The sequence below is a fragment of the Aspergillus welwitschiae genome (assembly GCF_003344945.1).
Source record: "Aspergillus welwitschiae strain CBS 139.54b unplaced genomic scaffold BDQ94scaffold_113, whole genome shotgun sequence".
Lineage (NCBI taxonomy): Eukaryota > Fungi > Ascomycota > Eurotiomycetes > Eurotiales > Aspergillaceae > Aspergillus > Aspergillus welwitschiae.
In genome coordinates, this window is record NW_020798807.1 from 1 (window position 1) to 2,152 (window position 2,152).

The 2,152-nt window shown below is 53.7% G+C and overlaps 1 protein-coding gene across 1 annotated transcript; it reads right to left on the reverse strand.

The window, feature by feature from the left end:
• Positions 1–496: 496 nt before the first annotated feature.
• BDQ94DRAFT_176361 (uncharacterized protein) lies at positions 497–1,225 on the reverse strand (the record flags this gene model as incomplete). Its single annotated transcript, XM_026772681.1, has 2 exons — positions 497–625; positions 695–1,225. The coding sequence occupies 2 exons, from the start codon at positions 1,223–1,225 to the stop codon at positions 497–499; spliced, it is 660 nt and encodes a 219-aa protein (XP_026619478.1).
• Positions 1,226–2,152: the final 927 nt, after the last annotated feature.

A 2,152-nucleotide genomic window follows, 5' to 3' on the forward strand; every position in this document is an offset into this window, starting at 1 on the left:
CGGATATAGGGAAGCACTCGCAAAATGCCAGTGTCCTCTACGATGAACACGATCGTCCCAAACGGAGAAAAGTCGATCGATCGGCCGTATGGCCCCAGCAACAGTGCAGGCTGTCGACGCTGGTGTAGCCATTCGCGGAGGTAGAGTCGTGTACTGAGGCTGGAGGCTCGTGGTCGGGTCAGAACGTACAGGATGCGCGGTCCGGGCGCATCATCCCAGTAAGCGACATAGAAGGGCTGGAGTTGGAAGCACGAGCGAAATCCTGCGTGAGGTAACCAGAGGTATAGGTACTGCCCCGGCCGGATGTGCCAATGGGGGGACACTGTAATGTCCATGCGAAGCACATCATGAAAGGGACGTATGGTTACGGCGGGCCGTCCAGCACTCCAACGTTGTTGGACGAAAAACTGCATGAGAGACGGCAACGAAACTCAGCAAGATCCATAGGGCCCCAGCACCAACCACTTGCCAGCGGGATTCTGGTCCTTGGTTCCACCTATGATACCCCAGGGCCAACCATTGCTGTGATCGCCAGAAGGTAGTGGATTTTCATGGCGATTTGGCAGTGCCGTCGGACAACCACATGCAAGGTCACGGGGATCATCATCAAAATGGCAGCAGCTGCCTAACCCTGGTTAGTGGAATCGCTCTCGGGTCACAGTACTAATCATCAAGGGGCGGCGTGGTGACTGACCAGCAAGGTAACCCAGTCATGCCTCAGCGAGGGGACTGGGTTGTCCGCTCTGGCGATGGCAATGGCTCCATGAAGCAGGGAATGGGCGGCCATCACCCGCGCAAACCAGCGATGCCACCACGCAAAAGCAGAGCGGCTGATTCCGAGCAGATGGGCCGGGAGGCCAAAGGTGAGGCCCGTACCGAGCGGCAATAGGTTCAGGACGGCGAGCTTCGCCGCACGTTGCTGGACGTCGGCCCAGCCATGGGCGGACACGAGTAGGAGGACAATGTTGGCGCCCAAGAGCACCCCAACCAAGATCGCCTCGAGAGCGGTGGCGATGTCAATAGTCCGGACGGGCCACGGCAACTCATGGCCGATGCGCTGCCCAAGGGAGACCGCAATCGGGCGTTGAATAGACCATCGACCAAGCTGGTGCGCCAACCGCGTGAGAAGCCAGGCGCCCAGCAGGGCAGCAACCCATATCCCGTACCACTCAACGGATTGTATTTGGCTGACCTGTTCATACAGGTCTGAGAGGGCTGGAGGCATTGTCTCTGACGGAGCGGAAGTTGGATCTGGCAGATGGGAGATGGAAGATGGGAGATGTTGGCTTATAAGCATTTTCACGGCGTCGGCCTTGGGCCACCAGTACACCCAGATGCTACATACATTCAATCTTTATGGTTGACCTCCGCTGCCCTCCTGTTGTAGTTGGAGATGGTGAGATGGTCAAATATATGGCCGGCATGTGCATTTGCCGGTGTAACCACGAGGTCAAGTCCGGAAAACGCTGGGTCCTATTAGCCCTTCTAATCCCATGCCCAGGCATCAGAAATATGAGGTGCATGGAAGATAGTCTATAGGAGCAGTAAATGGGTATTTAGCGAGCTTCTGCTTCTATCCGACAGGTTTAGGTTTTGACGGCCTTTTCACCATGGTGGCTTATAGAAAATCACCACTTCATCTTACCCTAGTTCTACATTATGCTGACAAAGGTTGAATGATGTGAAATTGGGATTGTGTCCGACCGCTACGTATGCCGTTCTATAGTACAGAAGCATCGCTTGAACTCGAATGAGCTGTGGGAGCAAGCCAGTAATTCTACAGACCCTTGTACGGAAAACTTCAGACACTCCACTGCGGAGCACATATACCAAATGCAAACAAGCTGAAGAAAATAACTAAAGCCTCCTCGAAGTACGTGCGGTTATGCGTCCAGGAATAGACAATTTGCTGTAACAAGAGTCCAAAGGCAAGACTCCAGCCGGCTGATCACACAGAATATTTCCACGGGATCCAATTCAGCGACACAGTATTAGGAGCGCCTGCTCCCATTAAACCTGTCCTGTGCGACGAGATGATTTTGCATGTGTGGCAACTAAGTATGAAGCAAACGTCCCCGAGCTTTTCACTGCGGCTCTATTCCTTCATTGACATATTACAGTAATATTAGGTACAATATGATCTTGGGACCGT